At 42.7% G+C, this 24,312-nt stretch overlaps 1 protein-coding gene across 2 annotated transcripts; it reads right to left on the bottom strand.

Moving 5' to 3' along the window:
* Positions 1-263: 263 nt before the first annotated feature.
* LOC144694518 (lactosylceramide alpha-2,3-sialyltransferase-like) lies at positions 264-17,094 on the bottom strand. 2 transcript variants are annotated; one of them, XM_078565042.1, is made up of 6 exons: positions 16,964-17,094; positions 14,831-14,957; positions 13,410-13,753; positions 8,337-8,523; positions 5,664-5,822; positions 264-2,650 (listed from the first exon to the last, which is right to left on the bottom strand). In XM_078565042.1, exons 1-6 carry the CDS (start codon positions 16,999-17,001, stop codon positions 2,408-2,410), a joined length of 1,098 nt encoding a protein of 365 aa, XP_078421168.1. In that variant the 5' UTR covers positions 17,002-17,094; the 3' UTR covers positions 264-2,407. The 2 variants fall into 2 exon arrangements, with proteins under 2 accessions (XP_078421168.1, XP_078421169.1); XM_078565043.1 differs by having other exon boundaries at positions 14,831-14,954; positions 16,964-17,017.
* Between the last annotated feature and the right edge of the window lie 7,218 nt (positions 17,095-24,312).

Genomic DNA, 24,312 nt, shown 5'->3' with positions numbered 1-24,312 from the left:
TGAAACGGAAACCTGGTATCTGTCTTTTTATCCTTTAACAATTATTATTGATCTGAATCCAATCGCTCGTTGTCCGCACTTTAAATCCCGTGAGAGACCCCAGTCTTATGTTATGGACTAAGTTGGGAGGACTGCGCAGTTAATTTTAACCCCGCTTCTCCACAAGTTGTGACAATAGTTTAAATGTTTAATTCACCACAAAACTGGCCCATTGTTTACCTTTTGATACCGTTATTCCCAGCATAAAAAGATTCTAACCAGGCTTCTTTTAGTAAACACAAAGAAATAATTGATTTATTATAAAACAAACTACTTTTTGAAAACAAGTTAATAAATTGGTTAACATACAAGTTGCAGTTTATAAGTGTTATGATTTTCCCCTTCTAAAAACGCAGATATTTGAACCCCCATACACTCTCACACAAACACAAAACAGGACAAAACAAGCAGAGTTCTCTGCAGAGGCTTGAGTATGGGAAAGTTTCTTTTGAAAGAATAAAATTCAAAGAGATCTCGATGCAGTTGATCTGACAGAATTCTGGTCAGAATAGGTCTGGAAGTTCTTTCAGACGGATCTGTTGGTGAAACTGTCTTTTGATGACTAGCTTATCACAACTTTGCAGACTTTTAAAATAAAATGGGTGAGATAACCTGATGAGACATTTCTGAAGAAAGCTTGACTCACTCTAGGCTTCATGTAACACAAAGGTGGGGCAGAGAGAGAGGGAAAGAGAGAGTATTTTCTTGCAGCCTGCTTCGAAGACATGCCCACACACACTGAGGGTTTTAAAGACTAAGATGTTCAAAGAATACTTCTCTTTGGCCCGGTGATTTTGACCAATCAGCAAGTTCTTTGTTAACTTAGATATACAAAATATCTCTTCCCTCTCCAGGTATTCCTTGCTGGGCATCTATCTTGACCCGTGGTTTCTTGAATGGCATAGTCACAGCCTCGAATTAATATTGCAAACCTTTAAAAATAACTCAGGAGGAAGAATGTCCAAAATTCAAAGTCCTTCAAATTTTCCAAAGACAGTTCCTCAAGGTAGGTTGTTTAGGTCTGGAGTGCACTACCTGAAAGTGGCTGTAATCAGATCCCATTTGAACTTTCAAAGGGCAACTGGAAGAGAAACTAATTTGCAGGGTTATGGGGAGTGAGACTTAATTGGACAGTGTTCTTAAAGAGCAGGCACAGGCATACTGGGCTGAAAGGCCTTCTGTATGGCTGGATTCTAAGATTCAATAAATACAACATGTAGGTCAATCACATGATTGCTGTTGAAATGGAGTAGCCTTGAACTAAAACCTAATTACATGTTTTTGCTTAAGACTGCTTAAATGTTTATGTGCTGTTCATTTGCACAGTCTTCCACAGTTATGCTGTCATGCTCTAGATCTAAACCTTCCTAAATGCTGGCTGTAAATTATTTATTAGACTTTTATTAGAAACCACTAGAATGGATGTGTAATACTATATCACACCTTGCAGCATTGGACGCGAGATCTCTGGAAAATAAAAGATTTGGTCTCTGTCAAAATCTTATAATTATAATCGGTTTGAGGGTCTACACTCAGCAACTTTAATATTTTATTAATAATTTGTAGAAATTATAGCACCAAAAGAGGCCATTCAACCCATAGTCATAGTAAACAAGCAACTGGTTTATGTCCATATCCTTACAGGCAGACAGTCCTTTGAATAAATCTAAGATGCCTGGAGTTTTACATTGGGTCTCCAGTCCAAGCTGCCTGCAGGCCACTCAGATGCCTCAACTTTTAAACCCTCCAAGAAACAATCTCTGTCAACTGACAGGTTCCTGCTTTCATAACTTTCAGTGCAAAACTAAAGCTGCCCTTGGGCCCCATTCTTATCTGTGTTACTCAAGGACAGGTTCTTTACACTGTCCAGCAGGACGCAATCCTTCTGAGCTTCCCCATTATCTCAAAAACTAGCTCATCTTAGGTTATTTCCTGTGTATCATAAACCATAGGTCATATCCTCTGACCTATTATTCACTCATGATTTCAGTTGGATTTGTGGCTAACTATTAACTGGCGAACGTGGTTTAGTTTCTGTTTTCTTATTAATTTTAACTTCCATTTTCTAACTGTCTCCTGTCTGTGACGTCCACAAAAGTTAGTTGGACTAATTAACTGCTTGCAATGTACTAACTCTGGTTAACTCACCCACCCGTGATGGCTGTGCACCCATTTTCTGCTTAAATTGACTTTCATTTGGGAAATGCTACAAGAAGAACATATTTGTTAAATGTATAGTTTGCCTGGAATTTTTTTTCTATGCTTGAATGTGTTTGACACAGATGCTGATGAAATGTTCAATTCTCTTGTTTTAAATGTTAATAAAGAAAGTGATTTCAGCTGAAGGCTGCACATTTCCAATGTCCTTCTACCAGCTGACCCCACCTGTAAGGTCATTGACAACTTTCGCTTTCACCAAGGAAGCCAGGAAGAGCTTTTCTCTATTCACATTGTGCACAGCCTGAGCATTCATTGCATTCATCCGGATGGTTTCATAGTAGTGTAAAGGCAGGTCAGGGCGAGTCATATCATAGCCAAAACCAGCCAGATTGACCTCATCACACAGGTGCAAGGCAGTGATGATGGAAATCACTCCGAGGGTTGGAAGCACCTGAAAAAAAACCATAAAAGGGGTGACGAGGGGAAAAACAACTGCACAGTGAGTTATGATGTGGAATGCGCTGCCTGAAAGAGTGGTGGAAGCAGATTCAATAGTAACTTTCAAAAGGCAATTGGATAAATACATGAAAAAGAAAAAAAAAATGTCAAGGACGTGGGGAAAGAGCAAGGGGTGGAGTGAGACTAAATCAGGTAGCTCTTTCAAAGAGCTGGCACAGGAACAATGAACTGATGAACAATGAACAATGGTGGCCTCCTGTGCTGTACAATTCTATGAAAAAGTGGAATGTAAGATATTCATTTAGTTGTTTGGAGAAGCTCACCTAGTCCAATGACCGTGTCTCATCTAACTTATCAAAGATTTTGCTGAACCTAATCTCCTAAACTCTGTGCAAATATTCCATGATCTCCAATTGCAGTGAAGCAAAAGTGCAGAGTATTCTTTAACTTTGCCACTATGCAGCCTGGGCCTTCTGCCCAACTCTAAATCCCTCACACTCAGACCACAATATAAGCTGATGGTGGGCAAGGTTCTTATCTGCCAAGAGGTCTAAATTTCTACATTTCAATATCTCTATATTCTTCCAACACCATAATTATCCAGCTTCTTTCAGAATGATTTACTTGACTCCTTTTGTTTATGGGGTCTGTTTCATAGATCCATTATTGTGTGTTTATGCTAGGGGTAGGATTATGTGGTGAAAGAAGTATTGCCCACCCCTAACTCCCCTTGAGAAGGTGGTGGTGAGCGAACTTGTTGCTACAGACATGTGGAGTAGCTGCTGTTAGGGAGGGAGTTCCAGGATTTTGATACTGCGACAGTGAAGGAACGGCGATATATTTCCAAGTCAGGATGGTGAGTGACTTGGGGGGGAACTTGCAGGTGATGGTGTTTCCATGCACCTGTTGCCCTTGTCCTTCTAGGTGGCAGGGGGTCACAGTTTGGAAGGTACTGTCGCAGGAGCCTTGGGAAGTTGATGCAATGCATCTTGTAGATGGTACACACTGCTACCACTATGCATTGGTGATGGAGGGAGTGAATGTTTAAAGTGGTTGATGGGGTGCCAACTGGTGTTGAGCTTTTTGATTATTGATGGAGCTGTACTCATCCAGGGTGAATCGATGATTGGAGTTAGAGAATCCACATTAATAAAGAAACAGACAGCATCAAGAGTCAGAAAAAAAGGATGGGTAGGGATGAGCTTTTATGGCAGCATCTGTATTTTGTCTCCATTTAATCAAGAAACTGGGTGAAGGGCAAAGGTAAGTGTTGCCCAGTCCAGGTCTTGCTGCATGCATATGCAGAACTGCTTAATTATCTGAGTTGTTGCAAATGGAACTGAACACTGTGCAATCTGACCGGCTCTTGTAGCCACAGTATTTACATAGCTGACCCAGTTCAGTTTCTGGTCCATGGTAATCTCCAGGATGTTGTTAGTAGGGTATTCTGCAATAGTAATGCCATTGAATGTCAAGGGGAAATGGTTAAACTCTCTCTTGTTGGAGATGGTCATTGTCTGGCACTTGTGTGGCGCGAATGTTATTTGCCACTTATTAGCCCAAGCTTGAATATTGTTGAAATCTTGCTGCACATGGACATGGGCTGGTTCAGTATCTGAGTTGTGAATGGTGCTGAACATTATGCAGTCATCTGTGAACACCCCCCAATTCTGATCTTAAGTTGGACAGAAGGTCATTGATGAAGCAACTGAAGATGGTTGGGTCTAGGACACTACCCTGAGGAACTCCTGCAGTGATGTCCTGGGACTGAGATGATTGACTTCCAACAACTACAACCATCTTCCTTTGTGCTAGGTATGACTCCAGAGTTTTCCCTCTGATTCCCTTTGACTTCAATTTTACTAGACCTTCTTGATGCCACAATTGGATGCCTTGATGTCAAGATGTAACCTCACCTCGGAACTTTCATCCATGTTTGGATGTAGGTTGTATTGCAGTCTGGAGTCAAGTGATCCTGGTGGAACCCAAACTGAGCAGCAGTGAGCAGGTTATTGGAATAGCTTGTGATTTCTCATACTCCTTTCAACCTTGCTGATGCCATGCACCATTGGGGTGAAATTCACCTTCCATTGAGAAAGAACATCAGGTGGAGTATAAACAGGGCTGTCAATTGGCTCTTGCTCCTATTGCTCTGGAATCTAAGATGAATTTAATGCCCTTTGTGCCTTCATCCAGGTTCTTGATTGAATGAAAATAATGGGGACAATAATACAGGTGCTGTCATAAAAGCCCATCCCTACCCATCCATATTTGTGACTTTTTCAATGCTCTCTGCTGCTTTAACAATGCAGATTCTCTAATTATCTCTATCATCCATTCATCCAGGATGTCATGTCCATCTACACCTCCATCCTTCACCAGAATTATATGCAGGCTATCTCCTTTCTTCTTGATCAGAAGCCCAGTCACTGCCATGTTCCTCTGTTGTTGAACGTGTTTGTTTTTAAACAGTTGGTCTGATGAAGTGTACACACCAAAAACCCTGTAAGTTATCTCTTGTATTTACAAACACTGGCTTAACCTATGTATATTTCCAGTACTTTCTGTTTTTATTCCCTAGCTTAGTGAACACAAGGTGTTTTGACGAGAACGAATAAGGAGAAACTGCTGTCACTGGCACGAGGATCGGTAAATCAGAGGACACAGACTTAAGGTAATTAGTAAAAGAATCAGCTAGCGATTAGGAGATTTTTTTTACACAGCGAGTTGTTAGGATCTGGAATGTGATGCTTGAAAGGGCGGTGGAAGCTGATTCAGTGATAACTTTCAAAGGGAACTGGATAAATACTTGAAATGGAAAGATTTAATGGACTATGGGAAAAGATCAGGGGAGTAGATTTGATTGGATAGTTTTCCAAAAAGTCAGCACAGGTATGATGAGTTGAATGGATGTCTATGCTGTATGGGTCTTTGATGGTATAGTAGTTTCACTCTTTGGATATGTGGAACTTTAGTAGCAAGTGTGTGGAGTTTAAAGGTCATACCTGCTTCCACCTCCAATGATTGTCGTGTGGCTCAGAGAAGCCCAGGAAGTTCAGCGCTGTTTCTCTGACTATATCTAAGTTTAATATTCGATAGTTTTTTGGTTCTATGGGGATGGACTCAACCACGGATTGCCAAAACCACATCTTTTGCCAAAGATTCTATAAAGGAAAGAAAATGAAATAAAATTCTGGAGATTGTGAAGTTTTCCTACAAATCAGCTGTTAGCAAGGTTAACATGAACAGTTTGCTCCTCTCTGATACAGTATGGCTGGAGTGTATCTCTGTTCACTCCAGTGAACAGCGCCTCGGCCCATTTGCTACTGAAACCCTGGTTGGTCTCCTATAGACATGCAGCTTGCGCCAGACAAATGAGAATTTCTTGCTACCTGCTGTGTGTTTCAGTGTGACAACTCTGTATATCAGTTGTCTTCACAAGTTTTCAAGCAGGGGCAACTTTAGCAAAAAAGCTGCAGTGTGAGAGCCACACCAACTACTAAATTATCATTGCTTACTACTCCAGTAACTCACTTGGGCCAATAAAATGTACAACTTCAATGGTTGAATACTCTGCTGGTTCTATGGTATTATAACTGTTACTATTCAACACACATACATAGATATACTTATTGTGCACACTGTACCATGTGGTCAATGTGACATGTAAAGAAGGCTGACTTTTGATAGGCTCATGTTATGGCAGGGGGATGGTAAATGCCAAGCTGCTCAAATCCTAGAGGGAAACTTGAAGCAACTGCCACAACTTTTTGCAATTTGTATTTATTTCGAGTGCGGGCTTTGAATTCAGTAGAAAGAAAGCCACCGAGGCTTAAAGGTTTTTTACAAAACTAAATTAAACATTTGTTAATAAAAGGAAAGATTGTAAGCCCATGTAAATGTCTACACATTACTGCTATAATAACTTCTAAATCCCCTAATTAAACTAATTCCCAGTTACACTTCCATTAAGGCAACAGTAAAACACATTGATTTAAACAGACCCAGGCAAAGCACACACCCTGGACAGTCGAATTCAAAGTGAGTTTTTACTCAGCTCCAGTTCCTTGTTGACAGCAACTTGAGGCTTTTCACACTTGTGTTAGATCTTAAAAATGCCTTCCCTTGCACACAGCCTTCTCTCCTTTTATATATATATATCCCCATTTGAATGCAAATTCCCATTGTTTCACTATGTCTTTGGACTTTATCTCTCTAATAATAAAAATCTATCATAGAGCCAATTTTACCAGTCATCTTTGGGAAAAATAAACTCACTGTTCCTTAACATCTCCTGGCTAGGTAAAATGTGTCACCCCTCCCACCCCTCTCTTTTGAATTCAAGCTAGTCTAGTTTATTTAAAAATGCAAATGTTCCCTCTACACCTCACATTCTAAAACTTCACCCATGTTTACCTATTCAGCATTTCAAACGTAGCTTCTCTTCTTGCATCAAAGCCTTCAGATCAGCTGTCTCTAATGCAATTAAGTCCTACACACACAGACACACACATATACATAGACACAGACCCCACTATTACTCTACAATAAATTCCAAATAACATTATAAAAATTATTATATCTTCCTGACAGCTCAGTACACATTTTTACTGATAAAAATAGAAATATAATGCTGGGTTGGGCTCTGGCTCACCGTGACCCTCTGAGGATAAAGCGGTTACTGAAAATGGATGGATGGAGTCGGGGAGCCGCACTTAGCCCACAGGACCCGCCAATCACTCGAGGGCCTTGCAGTGAAGAACACTGCTGTATATGATTTAACCACAACTGGTATTGTACTTATGTTTGCCTCGTGACAACTCCTGCATTCTATAAACTGGCTACTGGTGCTGAAATGCAGAACTTATTTCATAATAACCTTAATTCACACAAGAGTTAGGACTGAAAACTATCCCATAGAAAATGCCAGAAATGTTTAAAATGTCCCTTGGCAGTTCCTGCATTTACCAAAGGAGTGATGCACCTCAAGGTAGTTAATGGGGCACACCAATTGCCTGGCAGCTCTGTAGGGTGTAGTAAATGATTATCAGTGTGAACTGCAATATGAACTTATCTGTGCTCTTTCAACTCAGTAGTACTGCTCGAGTTTAGCTAAGGTGATGGAACAAAAGTTGGCTAGGATCCTAGTTAAAGCCGAGGGTTCAAAACAACAACAAAGGCTTAACAATACAGCAAAGACAGACAGTGTGGAACCCCCTGGTCCATCCAGACTGGGTTGAAAAATGTGAGAGAGAAGATCAAGTGAAATGCGATGCAGTGGCCAGGCATTGCCAAGCTTGAGTTGTAAATCCCTGCAGATTGTAGGATGATTCTGGATTGTAGAACTTGTACAAGTTTGAGTTCCCGCAAAACGATTGAGTTAGAGGGGGTGACTTGGTTATAGTTCTTGATATCAAAAGAAGTGTGAGGAGAGGCAAAGTGAGGATGGTGTCTTTGTGGGGTGAAACAAAAGAGGAAGATTCAGAGGAGCAATGACTCATACTATCTTTCAACTAAAGGGAAACAAAAAGGATTGGAAGTGAGAAGAGAGATCATTCAACAGACTCTTAATTTCCTTCTGTCAGAGGCTGCAACAGAGCTCTTCAGAAATGGCAGTGGTAATGCAAGATTTTGTTAGAAAGATACATTTTGGAATGGGAAAGGAAATCATTATTCACCATTGGCTTCTTTCTGACCATTGCGTTTAGCCAAGCAAGGTCTGTGCTTTTGTATGTTGCCAAAACAAACAATGAGCTCGGATCATAGTCCCAGGGAGACTGAGGAGCACCTTCTGGGTATGTAATCCTCAGCGTGGTCTTCCATCCAACATCGATTTCGTGACCTACCACAGGCCCATTATTCATTCTGATGTGGTAGAAAGAAATCATTTCAAAAAAACAGTATCCTGCTTGGAATATATATATAATATATATGTGTATATATTAAACACATCTATACATGGTGAAAAATCTTTCCTGTCAGCAAACTTTCTGCATACACTAATTTTACTTTCTGTTTTGCACTTAAAATGGAAAACTTTTATATTAACATATCACAGTGAAAAGACCCTATGTAAACATTTTCTAATGGGGAAATAATGTACAAATAATGAACCTAATAATGTACATGACTTCTGTAGTCATGGTTTGTTGATTAAATAAGTTAGCTGAAAATGCTTTTTGAAAAAGTCCTGTCCATTATTTCTCAGTAATTGAAATTTCTAAAGTCCAATTTGAGATTTGAAACAATATAAAAAATATTTCAATAACTTGATTAAATGTTTTACGTGAATTGTTTTATTCACAACTGAATAAATTAAATAGGAATTATGCAGAGAAAGATATTTCTGATCTTAAGATAAGTTGACCTCTCTTGAGGGAGAGCAGCTGCTAGAGAAACATCTATCAACAACAATAATTAGCCTCAAACAAGCCCCCAAGACAAATTTAGACAAATTTCCATGAGATTGTCAGAGCAGTGCAGCCCACATTAACAGCTCAACTGAACTAGAGATTTTAGGAGGGAGGGAAGTCAGAAAGAAGGAATGAAATTCGGAGTTTTGAAGCATATGAACATGCAAATTAGGAGCAGGAGCAGGCCATTCGGTCCCTCGAGCCTGCCTGCTATTTAATAAGATCTTGGCTGATCTGATTATGGCCTCAACTCCACATTCCATCTACCCTCGGTAACCTTTGACTCCCTTGTTAGTCATGAATCTATCTACCTCTGCCTTAAAAACATTCACTGACGCTACTTCAACCGCTCTCTGGGGAAGAGTTTCAATCATTCATGGCCTTTGAGAAAAAAACTTCTCATTTCAGTCTTAAATGGGAAAATGGGAGACCTCTCATTTTTAAACTGTACCCCCTAGTTCTAGTCTCTCCCACACAGGGAAACATCCTTTCTGCACTCACCTTGTCAAGTCTCCTCAAGATTGTATATGTTTCAATAATATCACCTCTCAATCTTCAAAACTCCAATGGGTACAGGCCCAGCTTGTAAGATAACCCCCCGCAAGTCCTAGCTATCAGTTGAGTGAACCTTCTCTGAACTCTAAAATGATTCTATAATGCATTTATATCCTTTCTTAAATAAGGAGACCAAAACTATACACAGTACTCTAGATGTGGTCTCACCAACACCCTGTACAACTGCAGCAAAAAATCCCCACTTTTATATTCCATTCCCCTTGCAATAAACGCCAACATTCCATTTGCCTTCCTAATCACTTGTTGTACCTGCACACTAACTTTACCTGATTCATGTACCAGGACAACAACCTGGAAAAGAATGATTTAGAGCAGAAGATGGTTGCATTGGCTTAGAAATTCAGTCACCTGCAGACTCATGAACCAACAATATCGCAAGTAGTAACCACATGCTCATTAGAAGCAGTTCTTCTAGGGACCACAACCAACAATGTGAGTTATTAAAATGTACTTAACTGAACATAGAGTGGGGAGGAGCAGCAGTGACTCGCCTGACCTCACATTTAAAGTGTGCACTCCCCCTGATCATTGCCGCTCCCCCTCCACTACTTCCTGACCCAATCACCACCTCCCCAACCCAGTCTCCCCTCCTCACTTATGAGAGTTGCTGCTGGTGTTTTGCAGCAATCTGATTCTTAATCTTGCTTTGTCAGTGAGCTGCCTGTCACTCTCTACAGTTCTCCGGTCTGATGTTAATCAGGCCTGAAGCACCATAATGGGGGCACCTCCAGTGTCTCCATTCCAACATGGCGTCTCACCCAACATCCGCACCCACCAACCCCACACACCCCTGAATTTCACAGTATCTTTACAGTGCATAAGGAGGCCATTCAGCCCATCGAGTCTGCACTAGCTCTCTGAAAGGGCATTCCACCTCGTCCCACTCACCTGCCTTATCCCTGTAACCTTGTATATTCTCTCTTTTCAGGTAGCAATCCAATTCCTTTTGAATACCTCGATCGAACCTGCCTCCACATCCTTTCAGGAAGTTTGTTCCAGACTCCAACCACCTCTGGGTGAAAAAATTTTTCCTCACATCACATTTACTCCTTTTGCCAATTATTTTGAATCTGTGCCCTCTAGTTCTTGATCTTCTCTTGAATGGGAGCAGTTTCTCCCTATTTACCCTATCCATACCCCTCAGGATCTTTAATACTTTTATCAAGTCTCCTCTCAGCCTTCTTTTCTCCAAGGAAAAGAGTCCCAACCTCTCCAATCTAGCCTCATAGCTACAGTTCTTCATCCCAGAATCATTGTTGTGAATCTCCTCTGTACTCTCTACAATGTCTTCACGTCCTTCCTCAAGTATGACACCCAGAACTGGATGCAGTACTCCAGATGAGGCCTAACTAGTGTCCTTACTCTTGTACTCAATGCCCCTAATAATAAAGCTTAAGATACTATATGCTTTATTAACTGCTCTCTCAACATGCCCTGCCATCTTCAATGACTTATGTACGTATACACCGAGGTCCCTCTGTTCCTGCACCTCCTTTAGAGGCTCTCCCTTTATTTTATACAGTCTCACCATATCTTTCCTGCCAAAAACAAATCACCTCACACTTCTCTGCACTAAACTTCATCTGCCACTTGTCTGCCCAGTCAACCAACATGTCTATGTCCTTTTGAAGTTCAAGACTATTCCCATCACAGTTGACACCATTTCCAATCTTCGTATTGTCTACAAATTTTGAAATCATGCCCTGAACACCACAGCCTAGCTCATTAATGTATATCAAGAAGAGCAAGGGCCCCAACACTGACCCCTGAGGAACTCCGCTACAACCTTCCTCCAATCTAAAAAACAACCATTTATCACTACTCTGTTTCCTGTCACTCAGCCAATTTCTTATCCAAGTGCCTACTTTCCCTTTTATTCCATGAGTTAGAATTTTGCTCACAAGTCTGTTGTGTGGCACTGTATCAAAAGCCTTTTGAAAATCCACATACACCACATCAACAGTATTGCCCTTACCAACCTTCTCTGTTACCTCCTCAAAAAACTTCAGCAAGTTAGTTAAACATCATTTTCCCTTAATGAATTCATGCTGGCTTTCCTTAATTATCCTGCACTTGTTTAAGTGATTATTGATTTTACCCCGTATTATAGTTTCCAGAAGCTTCCCTACCACTGAGGTCATACTGACTGGTCTGTAGTTGCCAGCTTTATCCTTGCACCCCTTTTTGAACAAGGGTGTAACATTTGCAGTTCTCCAATGTTCTGGCACCTCCCCTGTGTCTAAGGAAGACTGGAAGATTATCACTAATGCCTCTGCAATTCCCACTCTCACTTCCTTCAGTACTCTTGGACCATCTCATCCGGTCCTGGTACTTTAAGAAAATTGAATCTTAGAAAGAAAGACTTGCATTTATATAGCACTTTTAATGACCAACCGACATTTCAAAACACTTTACAACCAATGTGGTACTTTTTGAAATGTAGTCACTGTTGTGATGTAGGAAATGTGGCAGCCAATATGTGCACAGCAAGCTCCCATAAAAGCAATGCAATAATGACTAGATAACCTGTTTTAGCGATGTTGATTGAGGGATAAATATTGGCCAGGGTACCAGGTAGAATGCCCCTGCTCTTCTTTAAAATAGTGCATAGGATAGTTTATATCCACCTGAACAAGCAGACACCTCCTCCAAAGTACAGTGCCTCAGACAGTGCAGCCCTCCCTCAGAACTGCAGTGGAGCATCAGCCTTGATTTTTATGCTCAAGCCCTGGAGTGAGGTTTGAACCCAGAACCTTGTGACTAAGAGGGAAGAGTGCTACCAACTGAGTCATGGCTGACACTCTTGACTAAAGCAGTGGGGAGGAAGGGAATGTAGCATGGAGCAGGAGCAGTTCAGGAGGAAGAAGAGAGGCAAGTTCAGGAAAGCTCTGGCCATTGTTGCATTGATAAAACAAGAGAGATGATGGAAGTGTGAAGATCATCTGTCAGACAACAAATTATGTTTGATGTTCAGGAGTGAAAGTCTGAACCTCCCCAGATGTGGTAACAGTATTCAAGCTATGGAGAGACTCTAGCTTTCTGGGGCTAACAGTTACTGAAAAAGAAACATTTTTGGAATGAGAAAGGAAATCAGTTTGTTGTAATGATACAAAAGGCAAAATGCTGAGGATGCTGGGGATCTGAAATAAAAACAGAAAATGCTGGGAATACTCTGGCAGCATCTGTGGAGAGAGAAACAGAGTTAATGGGATATGGGGAATAGGGCGGGAAAGCAGAGTTGAAGTAGAAGATCAACCATGATTTTATTGAATGGCAAAGCAGGCTCGAGGGGCTGAATGGCCTACTGCTCCTTCTTATGTAATATTTCAGATCTGTGACCTCTTGTCAGAAAGGGAAAAAGTTTGAGATGGAACAGGTTTTAAGTATGGCGAGAGGGGCAGTGAGGAGAAGGAGGAAAGAACAAAAGGGAAGGTCTGTGATAGGGGGAAGACAGGAGAGATGAAATAACAAAAGGTATGATGATGCAAGATAAAAGGAGATAGAAATAGGACAAGTAAAGAAACAGACGAGTCCAATGCAATGGGAGCAGTGGTTATTATTGTACTTAGAAATGATTAAGCTTAGAAATTATTGAACTCAATGTTGAGTCTAGAAGGTGTAAAGTGGATTGCATTGGAAATTGTAATGTCAATGTATGGTTCTATGGTTCTAAACTGTAATGGAAAGATTATTGTAGTAAGTGATATTTGGGCTCCACTTTTATGTTTGGACTGAACCTTAACAAACTGAAATTTTGGTCACCTGATAATGATGTTATGTTGGTCAATGAAGGCCCCAAGTCTGCTGCCTCGCAGAATGCCACCATTCCCCACCACAATACACCTCGTGCAGCTGGCCGATGCCACCTCCTCTGGGAGCCCCGCTTGTGGCAACATCTCCATGATTTCCTGAAGCTGCTTCTCACAACCTCTGAACCCCAAAGGTGGTTTATAAAGTGCGGTGCCCAGATGTGGGATCTTCCCTTTCTGCACAAACACAGGAATCCCGTGGAGCTGTTTCCCAGGATACAGCACAGAGAATTTGGATTGGCTGGAGTTTGCTTTGCAAGGACTAGAAACTATCTTCTCGCTTCGATTGTGGAGTCGCTAAAGAAAGATAGAGGACATTTTAGCTCGGTCACAATGTTGTCTTTCTCAAGTTCCCAATATTAGAAATAGGAGTTGGAGTAGGCCATTCGGCCCCTCGAACCTGGCCTGTCATTTAATAAAATCATGGCTGATCATCTACCTCAAATTCACTTTGCTGCCCCTTCCCATATCTCATACAAAAAGGTGGGCTTAGATTGATGTTACCTCTAAGCTGCATAGGTACGCAGCTGCAAAATCCAGAATGTTCCACAGAGTGCAACAAACAAGCCACACAGCAAAGAATAATTAAAGGGAACACTGCTTCAGACCAGGATGGTGACATCAGTCCTAAATTTGGACATTTCCTCCCCAGGATCCACTAGTCTAATTTATGGTTAGACTCAACAGAGGAAGGCACAAAATTCAGATTGGTAATGCCATTGGAAGCCTATCACCCCTCTGAGGGTATGTGTTGCACCACTACCCAGCTCCAGCATGGTCCACGTGCCACACCAGCTTGAGAAGGGTACTCATGTGGGCATCCTGCTATTGGAAAGTTTCTGAAAGTACTCCAGGAGTGTTTCTGGAAGTGCTGAGGTGAGTGCATTTGGCAGGGAGTGTTGCTGCATCCTCATATGGAGGGCAGAGGACTTGGCGACCTGCCCACAGCAAAGGCTCGACCGGTATGGTGGCTGCAGCTGCGGTGTCTCTGTGTCTGCAGGATGATGGGGAGATGGAGCTGAGGTTGTGGAGTGGGGAAGCTCTGCACAATGCCCTCTGCCAAGTTGGAGCCAGACTCCTCCATGCTCCTTGACAGTGACAGGAGGCTGCCTGACAGGCCAGCCAATATACCCAACATCTCAGTGTGCATGCCCATCAGTGTTCTCCTGTATGCTGCCCCATCTTTGCCACCCTCACTCACACCCTCATCCCCCACACCTTCACTATAAACGTATTCACCCTTGCTTGCACCCTCACCTCCCCGATCTTCCCCTTTCACCTTCATACGTCCTCGCCTCATCCAAACCCACATCATTTCCCCTTCTCTCACCCTCGTCCTGGCCCTCACTGGGCTAGTAGGAGTCTGAAGCATACCACAATGCAATCCTGTGACATGCTGTAATATCTCCAGATGTCCTGCTGTTTGTGGTAGGATGGGTACAGCAGCACCAGGTAGCAGAGCGACAGAAGCATCAGTGACGTGAACAGAGACTGCTGCCTGCTGTGGAGAAAAGAGTTAGAATGAAGCAGGCATGATGGAGAGGCTCGGTGGGACCCAGGACCCACCCAGAAAGGCAAAAAGTAGAATCAAACCTACTGAAAAATAAGAACTACAAAATACTGATGGATCTGTACAATATTTCCCACCCTGTTTACTAACACATGATCTGTGATGCCAAATAACACACATTTGAAAAGTTTGAAATTGTGCCCTAAACCCCTGAGTCTAGGTCATTAATATATATCAAGAAAAGCACTGGTCCTAGTATTTATTCCTGGGGATCCTCACTGTATACCTTCCTCCAGCCTGAGAAACAAACATTCACCACTACTCCCTGTTTCCTGTCACTCTGCCAATTTCATATCCATGATATCACTGTCCTTTTTATTTCATGGGCTTCAACTTTGCTGGAAAGCCTATTGTGTGGCACTTTTTAAATACCTTTTGGAAGTCCATGTCAACCACATTATCTTCATCAACCCTCTCTGTTACCTCATCAAAAAATTCAATAAACTTAGGGAAACGTGATTTTCCTTTAATAAATCCATGCTGGTTTTCCTTATTTAATCCACACTTGTCCAGGTGACTTAATTTTGTTTCAGATTATGATTTCTTAAAGCTTTCCCATCAGCAAGGTTAGCTGATTTGCTTGTAGTTGCCGGTTTATCTGTATAGCCTTTTTTGAACAAGGGTTAAAAATTTTCAATTCTCTGGTGCTCTGGTAACACTTCCATATCTATTGAGGATTGAAAGACTGTGGCCATGCCTCTGCAACTTCCACCCTGATTTCCTTCAGTATCCTCAGATACATCTCATCTGATCCTGGTGACTTATCAACTTTAAGTACAGCCAGCCTTCCTAATTCCTTCTCTTCATTATCTTTTTTATCCTAGCTCCTCCTCTGTCACCATAACTTTGACAGCATCTTCTTCCACAGTAAAGACAGATGCAAAGAATTAATTTAGCTAGGTCATGCCCTCTGCCTCCATGCATAAATCCCCTTTTAGGCCCCTAATTGATCCCACCCGTCCTCTTAATACCTTTTTACTATTTATACGTCTATAGAAGACTCTTAAATAGTAAAAGTCTCTCAGTTCTGGTACTATCATTGCACTTTCTGCATCTTCTGTCCTTTTACTGCAACTGTACAGGACCTTGGTCAGATCACAACCACAACTGGAGTACTGTGTACGGTTTTGGTCTCCTTATTTGAAAAAAAGGATATAATTGTGTCAGAGAAGGTTCACTCGATTCATTCCTGGGATGTGGGGGGTTATCTTATGAAGAAAGGTTGGACAGGTTGGGCCTGTATCCGTTGGAGTTTAGAAGAATGAGAGCTGATCTTATTGAAACATAAGATCCTGAGGGAACTTGACAGGGTGGTTATTGGGAGGATGTTTTCACTTGTGGGGAGACTAGAATTAGGGGACACAGTTTAAGAATAAATGGTCTCCCATTTAAGATGGAGATGGAGAGATTTGGTTTCTCTCTGAGGGTTGCTAATATGTTGAATTCTCTTCCCCAGAGAGCAGTGGAGGCTGGGTCATTGAATTTATTCAAGGCAGAGTTAGACAGATTTTTGATTGACAAGGGAATCGAGGGTTATGGGGGCGCAGGCAGGAAAGTGGAGTTGGGACCACAATCAGATCAACCATGTTCCTATCAAATGGCGGAGCAGGCTCGAAGGGCTGAATGGCCCACTCCTGCTCCTAAGTCCTGTATTTCTTTTTATATTATGGGGGTGTACACAGAATCTGTACTGTAATTGTGGTCTAATCAGAGTCCTATACAAGTTTAGCTTCACTACTTTTGAATTCTATACTCCGGGAAATAAATTCCAGAGGGTTGTTAGCATTTGATTTGCTTTGTTGATCTATGATGCTGTCTTTAATGATTAGTTCACCTGTCTCCCAAGACCCCTTTGCTATTCTAGCCCATTCAGTTTCTTATTTTCTAAGGTGTGCAAGGAGCAGCTTGTGTTCTTTGTGGAATGGAGTTGTCTTTACCTGTTCCTGAAGCAGATGGTAGGCTGAGCCATCCTCATCCTGTCAATGGAGGCTGAAAACTAGAGGATATATTTAGAAAGAGTGAAGAACTTGAACAAATGTTTTTTTTTCTCTCTGTTGGTGAAGGAAACCAATTCCTGCCTCCAATTCTCTGCCCTCCTTCTGGATCATGCGGGCCACAGACCAGTTAGGACCAGCTCCCATTAAGACTTTATCCAACTGGCCATTAGTTTGTTTGAGGCTGTGAGAGGGACTGCTGCCAGAGGCTGTTCCTCCATGGGGGGTGGAAGGAGCACAGGGAGTCATGATTAGGTTCAGTCCTTCCCTCACCTGATGCGCACTCATGACCATTTGTAGCAGGGGCGGGGGTGTCACTGATTAAACCCTGGCTGCTGTATCTTCCCCTCTCTAGCCCAGCAGGTCTGATGGGAAGGGGAAGGGGAAGGAGCGGGGAGGGTAATTGCAGCAGCCAAAATTTGAGTAGTGATCATCTTATCCAATATATAAAAGGAAAGACTTCCATTTATACAGCGCCTTTCACAACCTCAGGATGGCTCAAAGCACTTAACAGAAAATTAAGCACTTTTAAAGTGTAGTCATTCTTGTACCATAGGAAACACAACAGCCAGATTGCGCACAGCAAGATCCCACATACATGGTATCATCATAAATGAAAATTGTCTATTGTTTCCTCTATCCGTATCCTCTCGGTTTCAGGAATGTTGGTTCTTCTCAAGTCCAATGGACAGGGTGGGACATGGGTGACATCAAATGTTAACTCTGTTTCTCTTGCATATTAATTGGGTGTTTAATTGTGTTGAGGTGGGTGTATTGGGGACTGACCTGTGGCTTGGGAGTGAACTGAAAGAGGGCAGGGCTGTTGGAGGTGTATGGAATGCAATGTATATCTCTGTAAATAGAAGCTAATCAGTGAATAAAGACTTCAGAGTTCTATCCGACACCTCCTGATGATCAGAGTTCTTAAATCCCTCTCCATAGATGCTGCCAGTCTTAATTAAACACAAAAAACTACTCCGGATGCTGGAAATCCAAAACAAAAACAGAGTTACCTGGAAAAACTCAGCAGGTCTGGCAGCATCGGTGGAGAAGAAAAGAGTCGACGTTTCGGGTCCACACGACCCTTCAACAGAACTGAAGTATAGTTAGGAGAGGGGTGAAATATAAGCTGGTTTAAGGTGGGGGGCGGGGGGGAGAGAAGTTGAGGGTGGGGTAGTTGTAGGGACAAGCAAGCAGTGATAGGAGCAGATAATCAAAAGATATCACAGACAAAAGGATCAAAGAGGTGTTGAAGGTGGTGATATTATCTAAGAAAAGTGCTAATTAAGAATGGATGGCAGGACACTCAAGGTACAGCTCTAGTGGGGGTGGGGTGGAAAGATTGACAAGGTATTAGTTGTAGATTTAAAAATAATGGAAATAGGTGGGAAAAGAAAAATCTATATAAATTATTGAAAACAAAAAAAAAAGGGAGGGGGAGGAAACGGGGTGGGGATGGGGGGAGGGGGAGTTTAAGATCTAAAGTTGTTGAATTCAATATTCAGCCCGGAAGGCTGTAAATTGCCTAGTCGGAAGATGAGGTGCTGTTCCTCCAGTTTGCGTTGGGCTTCACTGGAACAATGCAGCAAGCCAAGGACAGACATGTGGGCAAGAGAGCAGGGTGGAGTGTTAAAATGGCAAGCGACAGGGAGGTTTGGGTCTTTCTTGCGGACAGACCGCAGGTGTTCTGCAAAGCGGTCGCCCAGTTTGCGTTTGGCCTCTCCAATGTAGAGGAGACCGCATTGGGAGCAACGAATGCAGTAGACTAAGTTAGGGGAAATTCAAGTGAAATGCTGCTTCACTTGAAAGGAGTGTTCGGGCCCTTGGACGGTGAGGAGAGAGGAAGTGAAGGGACAGGTGTTGCATCTTCTGCGTGGGCATGGGAAGGTGCCATAGGTGGGGGTTGAGGAGTAGGGGGTGATGGAGGAGTGGACCAGGGTGTCCCGGAGGGAACGATCCCTGCGGAATGCCGCCGGGGGGGGTGAAGGGAAGATGTGTTTGGTGGTGGCATCATGCTGGAGTTGGCGGAAATGGCGGAGGATGATCCTTTGAATGCGGAAGCTGGTGGGGTGATAAGTGAGGACAAGGGGGACCCTATCATGTTTCTGGGAGGGAGGAGAAGGCGTGAGGGTGGATGCACGGGAGATGGGCCGGACACGGTTGAGGGCCCTGTCAACGACCATGGGTGGAAAACCTCGGTTAAGGAAGAAGGAGGACATGTCAGAGGAACTGTTTTTGAAGGTAGCGTCATCAGAACAGATGCGACGGAGGTGAAGGAACTGAGAGAATGGGATGGAGTCCTTACAGGAAGCGGGGTGTGAGGAGCTGTAGTCGAGGTAGCTGTGGGAGTCGGTAGGCTTGTAATGGATATTGGTGGACAGTCTATCATCAGAAATTGAGACAGAGCGGTCAAGGAAGGGAAGAGAAGTGTCAGAGACGGACCATGTGAAAATGATGGAGGGGTAGAGATTGGAAGCAAAATTAATAAATTTTTCCAGGTCCCGACGAGAGCATGAAGCAGCACCGAAGTAATCATCGATGTACCGGGGAAAGAGTTGTGCCAGCCTTGCTGATTGTTTCCAGAATTCTTTGTTTTTCTTACAGTGAGAACCCAATTTTAGTCTTGATACTGCTGATTCGGGAATGTCAACACAAGGAGCAGACCTCGCTCAGTGATAATCATTCACAAAGGACATTAACATTGCAGCCTATGGTGTAAAGTGTAAATGTACAGTATTATTAGTACTCTATGAGCGCTTCCTAAGGGAAAAACAAACATTTGCATTCTTTGGTTTACAGGAGGTAATGAATGATAAAATATTGCATGCAGAGATAATTTTCAGAGTCTGTCATTGGGTGTTTTCAGCCTTCAGGGTGGAATTACCTCCAATGATGTTGGGTGTGGGCATGAGCGATGAGCACTCATCGATCGAACAAACATTGCAGCCCAGGACCTTTAAACATAGTCCGACATTCTCTGTACTCTGATCATTGTTGCTGCATTCTCCACTTACATTTCTGCTGTTTATTCAGTATTTTCCCCTACAATAAGAACACAGGCCCCCGTATCTGCCACTGTGACCCCAGCACGCTTTCTCCCTGAACCAGCCTGTCCTTTGTGCACTCCTAACCTCATCCTGTTAACCTCCTCTCCCAAGTCTGGGAACCTCTCGATTGTATCACATAATTGGGATTCCACCCAGGGAGACCGTAAAGTCCCTCCCCTCGCTGTATCCACTTTGCCTGTTAAATGATCCCATTTGTTTCCTCCCTCCACTAGCCTATCCCGAACTCCTTCCCAAATCGGCCAGTCTTTGCAAAGAAAGAAAAGAACTTTCTTTATTAGACAAACTGAGGTGATGTTTTCATTTCCTAGATGGGAGATGAGACATTTTTCCATTCAGAATTGTTCTGGACTGAACTGGTGGTGAAAGCAGATATTATGAATATTGCGGAGTTGGACAGTACTTGACGATGAGGACTTTACAGAGTTACAAACAAACAGCAGGGGTGTGGAACCAGCATGATTTCTTTCAAATATCCAGCACAGGCACAATGGGCTGACTGACATCTGCCTGCGTTGTAAGTTGCTATGATTCAGTGAACTACTTTTTATGTGCATCTTTTATCAGCTTAAGGTGTTCCAAAGAATTTTACACCCAATGTGTATGATAGAGTATAATAGATATCACATCGGTATCCATTCATCTACATAGGATAATGGACATGCAGCAAATCTGTTGGGGATGAGATAGTTTCATATGGTGCATTTTTGCTGTCAGCTGAAGAGACCAATTCATGAGGAGTAGGTTCTGCCACAAGTGCCACATATGAAGTGGTTATTGGTTGTCATTGTGGAGTGTTGTTTTTGGTTTTGGCACCTGTTGCCAAGCTGTTATAATCACTGATTATCATGGTGGCACATGCCAGTCCACAGGTGATGCAATAATAGGTATATTTTTGAGATATTCTAAGTTATATAAAGTGTGTGCCAAGTCTCAGAGATTAGTAGAGGTTTATCACTGAGCAAGGTATAAAATACACAGGAGTCTTTGCAACACTATTAATCCAAAATCAGCTTGCCGGGTTTGCAGAGGAGGCCAGTCAAAATAGCCCAAGTGGACGGGGATTGATGAGAAGGAAATCAATGGGGATTATGGGATTATATTCAACTCACACCCTTCAGATTCATGACAGAGCTGGACACATAACAGGGGACTTCTGACCGGAAATTAGAAATATTAACCTCTGCTGGCAGCTCTTTACCTTTTCTATTGGTACATCAGCTGTCGCTTACCATTAACATCTCGTTTCCAGCTAGCTCACCTGACTAGGCTACAGTGTGATCCTAGACTAACCTCGAGAACATAAAACATAACAGCTGGCGTAGACCATTCAACCCTTCACACCTGCTCCGCCATTCATTAAGAAAATGGTTGAACTTCAACCTCATCTCCACCTTCCTGCACTAACCCCATATCCCTTAATCCCCCCGCTATCTAAAAATGTATTGATTTCGCTCCTAAATATACTTAACAACTGAGCATCTACAGTTCTTTGGGATTGAGATTTCCAAAGATTCGCAATCCTTTGAGGGAAGAAATTTCTCCTCCTCTTAATCCCAAATGACCCCTTATCCTGAGATTACAACCCTGAGTTTTAGACATTCTCCACAGCATCCACTCTGTTAATCACCTTTTATATGTTTCAAACTCTAGAGAATGTTGAAACTTAGAAACTAGGAGCAGGAGTAGGCAATCGGCCCTTCGAGCCTGCTCTGCCATTCAATATGATCATGACTGATCTTCTATCTCAATGCCATATTCCTGCTTTCACTCCATACCCTTTGATGACCCTAATATCCAAAAATGTGTCAATTTCTTGAATATACTCAGTGACCCAGCCTTCTGTGGCAGAGAATTCCATAGGTTGACCACCCTCTGAGCGAAGAAATGTTTCCTCATCTCAGTCCTAAATGGCCTGCCCCATATCCTGAGACTGTGGCCCCTGGTTCTAGATTCCCCAACCAGGAGAAACATCATCCCTGCATCCAGTCTGTCTAGCCCTGTTAGAATTTTATACGTTTCAAACAGATCCCCTCTCATCCTTCTAAACTCTCGTGAATACAGACCCTGTCGAACCAATCTCTCCTCATACGACAGTCCTTCCATCCTTGGTATCAGCCTAGTGAACCTTTGCTGCACTCCCTCTATGGCAAGCATATCTTTTCTTAGGTAGGGAGACCAAAACTGCGTGCAATACTCCAGGTGTGGTCTCACCAAGGCCTTGTATAACTGCAGTAAGACATCCCTACTTCTGAACTTAAATCCTCTTGCAATGAAGGCCAACATACCAATTGCCTTCCTAATTGCTTGCTGCACCTGCATATTTATTTTCATTGACTGTTGAACAAGGACACCCAGATCCCTTTGTACATCCAAATTGCCCAATATATCACCATTTAAATAATACTCTGCCTTTCTGCTTTTCATACCACAGCGTATAACTTCACATTTATCCACGTTATGCTGCATCTGCCATGTGTTTGCTCACACACACTTGTCTAAATCGCCCTGAAGCCTCCTTGTATCCTACTCACAACCCCGCCCAGTTTTGTGTTGTCAGCAAACTTGGAAATATTGCATTTGGTTCCCTCATCCAAGTCATTTATATATATCGTGAATAGTTGGGGCCCAGGCACTGATTCCTGCAGTACACCACTGGTCACTGCCTGCCACCCAGAAAAAGACCCACTTATTCCCACTCTCTGTTTCCGGTCTGTCAACCAATTCTCAATCCATGCCAGTATATTACCCCCAATCCCATGTGCTTTAATTTTGCCCACCAACCTCTTATGTGGGACCTTATCAAAAGCCACCTTGAAATCCAAATACACATCCACTGGTTCCCCCTTATCTATTCTACTAGTTACGTTTTAACAGGAATTGATAGAGTAGATAGAGCCCATTGGTCGGGGAGTCTAGGACAAGGGGACAAGCCCTATATGTGACTCCAGACCCACAGCAATGTGGTTGACTCTTAACTGCCCTCTGAAATGGCTTAGCAAACCACTCAGTTCAAGGGCAATTCAGAATGGACAGCAAATGCTGGCCTTGCCAGCGGCACCCAGGTCCCAGGAACAAATATAAAAAAGAAAAATCTTAAAAGTGGAGCCAGGTCATTCAGGAGAGAATTAGGAAACATTTCTTCATGCAAAGGTTGGTAGAAGTGTGGAACCCTCCCCCACAAAAAACAGTAGATACTGGGAAGCAATTAATAATTTGAAACCTAAGATTGATAGCTTTTTATTAGACAAGGGTATCGAGAGGTATAGAGCAAAGGTAGGTAGATAGAGTTAGGATATAGATCAGCTTTGATCTCATTGGAAGGCAGTTCAAGCTCGAGGGATTGTATGGTCTCCTCCTGTTTCTATGTTTTTATTCATTCTTGAGATGTGAGCATCGCAGGCAAGGTCAGCATTTATTGCCCAATCCTAATTGCCCTTGAGAAGGTAGTGGTGATGACCTTCTTGAACTGCTGCAGTCTATGTGGTGTACATAGACCCATGATGTTTCTGGAGGGATTTTATACAACTGAATGGCTTACTAGGTCATTTCAGAGAACAGTTTGAGCCAACCACATTGCTGTGGCTCTGGGGTTACATGTAGGCCAGACCAGGTAAGGATGGCAGATTTCTTTCCCTAAAGGATGTTAGTGAATCAGTTGGGGTTTTATGGCAATCAGTAGTTTTGTGATCATTATTAATGAGACTAGCAATTCATTTCCAGATTTTAAAAACTTGAATTTAAATTTCCCAGCTGCTGTGGTAGGACTTGAAATAATCTCTCCAAACCTCTGGATTAATATCACTATACTGCTGGCGCCTAAAATGTTCCTAATATTCTTCCAGGTAAGGAGCCTGCAGTCCTAACCCTGTCTGGCCTCCATGTGTCTCTAGTCCCGGACTGCGTAGTTTGCTCTCAACACACTCAGGACAAGTAGGGGTTCACCAGAACCGCCTATCTCCCAAAATAACTTTTAAAAGTTGAAACTTCACGTGAGGCAGCTGGTTATTTTATGCAGGACGTGGACATTCAGAGACTACCCCCAGCAAACAAGCCCGGAATATTTTCCAGGGACAGAGAGAGACATGAACTGTCCTTATACCGTATCTATTGAGGGTGGATCTGCTAAGCTTTGGCTTTACACCTGCCACAGAATTTGCTTTGCGCCGGCCGAAGAAATGTGGCCAGAGGTATTACAGAACTCTTGAGGGATTTCTGACCGTGGCG

This window comes from Cetorhinus maximus, chromosome 20 (genome assembly GCF_964194155.1).
Source record: "Cetorhinus maximus chromosome 20, sCetMax3.hap1.1, whole genome shotgun sequence".
In the NCBI taxonomy this organism is placed as follows: domain Eukaryota; kingdom Metazoa; phylum Chordata; class Chondrichthyes; order Lamniformes; family Cetorhinidae; genus Cetorhinus; species Cetorhinus maximus.
The sequence above is the reverse complement of the archived record's forward strand: the minus strand, read 5'-3'. Positions and strand labels throughout refer to the sequence as shown.